Source organism: Diaphorina citri, unplaced genomic scaffold (assembly GCF_000475195.1).
Source record: "Diaphorina citri unplaced genomic scaffold, Diaci psyllid genome assembly version 1.1 scaffold1070, whole genome shotgun sequence".
Lineage (NCBI taxonomy): Eukaryota > Metazoa > Arthropoda > Insecta > Hemiptera > Psyllidae > Diaphorina > Diaphorina citri.
The window spans coordinates 95,813-97,183 of NW_007378499.1; the positions used below are offsets into that span (position 1 = coordinate 95,813).

At 38.2% G+C, this 1,371-nt stretch overlaps 1 protein-coding gene across 1 annotated transcript in view; it reads right to left on the reverse strand.

Moving 5' to 3' along the window:
• Positions 1–1,371, reverse strand: part of LOC108252973 (chromaffin granule amine transporter-like) — an 11,821-nt gene that overhangs the window by 4,675 nt on the left and 5,775 nt on the right. The window contains exon 6 of the mRNA XM_017446048.1: positions 832–1,015. Coding sequence (XP_017301537.1) covers positions 832–1,015 — 184 coding nt within the window. The remainder of the gene's footprint in view (positions 1–831; positions 1,016–1,371) is intronic.

The window sequence follows — 1,371 nt, forward strand, 5'->3', positions numbered from 1 at the left end:
TTTTTTTTTTATTTTCCTTGTGATATCTAGTACTTAAATGGCATTAAGTATAGGTAGATACCTAAGCTACCTACTTTAAGTATAGGTGAGTAAAGTTGTTGGTCCGAATTTTCTGACTCAACGTGGTATTTGTGACTAAATCACCTTTTTACTTTCCTTATCCTATGGGAAGGAAAGTAATGTAATCGGGTCAAATTTTCGATGTTCAGTTTTTAGTGCCAAAACACGTTTTGAGGTCCTTAGAGCCTAAATCCAAAGTTTCAGCCATTGGTCCGTCAAAGTGTGTGTCTGTCTGTAAACAAAATATCTCGAGAACGGTAAGAGCTAGAGACTTGAAATTTGGTATGAATCTTTCAAATGTGACAAGGATGCGACACGAAACTTTTGGTTAAGACCGGTGCTACGGTTGGCGGCATTTTACCGCTTTTTGGCGGTTTTCTGTGTAATTTAACAATATCTCGGGAATGGTATGAGCTAGAGACTTGAAATTTGGTATGTAGTTCACAAATGTGACAAGAATGCAACACAAAATGTTTGGTTGAGATGGTTGCTGCGCTTGGCGGTATTTTGACCGCTTTTGGACAGATTTCGACCGTTTTTTGGCGGTTTTCAGCTATAGCGACAAAACGGTTCGAGATATTGTAAAAGTTAGGGTAAAAGAACACTCAAATAAGCATCATTCAATAGGATAAGGAAAGTCGTGTGATGTTCACACCAGATTTTTGTATTTTTGTGGGTACAACAAACTTACCCAATGAGTAAGCTAGGCTGACTGCTGTCTGCTGTAAGGCATAGATAGATCCATAATTTTTGTGGGTACAACAAACTTACCCAATGAGTAAGCTAGGCTGACTGCTGTCTGCTGTAAGGCATAGATAGATCCATAATGTGCTGTATGTCTAGAGTCTACTACACTAGCTAGCAAAGGTACCAGAGCCGAATCTAAGATACCAATACCCAGGCCCAGACCTAGGTGAGGACCTATCAGCCCTGACATAGTAGTCGCTGTGGGGACCTGAGAGAAGGAGAAGAACATTTGAACGCAATAAATATTTATAAGAAAGACTAAATACCAAAGGTACTTATACCTACACTAATCTTTTCACGAGTAAGCCATATTGAGGAAATCAAGAAGGCTCTCCGAATCGTTCTTTATATTTATAAATTTTTGCAATAAATATTTATGAAAGACTAAATACCAAAGGTTCTTATACCTACACTAATCTTTTCACGAGTAAGCCATATTGAGGAAATCAAGAAGGCTCTCCGAATCGTTCTTTATATTTATAAATTTTCTCTCTCCCTTCTACCCCTCCGTTCACTCCTTTTATCTTTATAGGTACTCTCTTCTCTCATCTAATATCTCCTTTC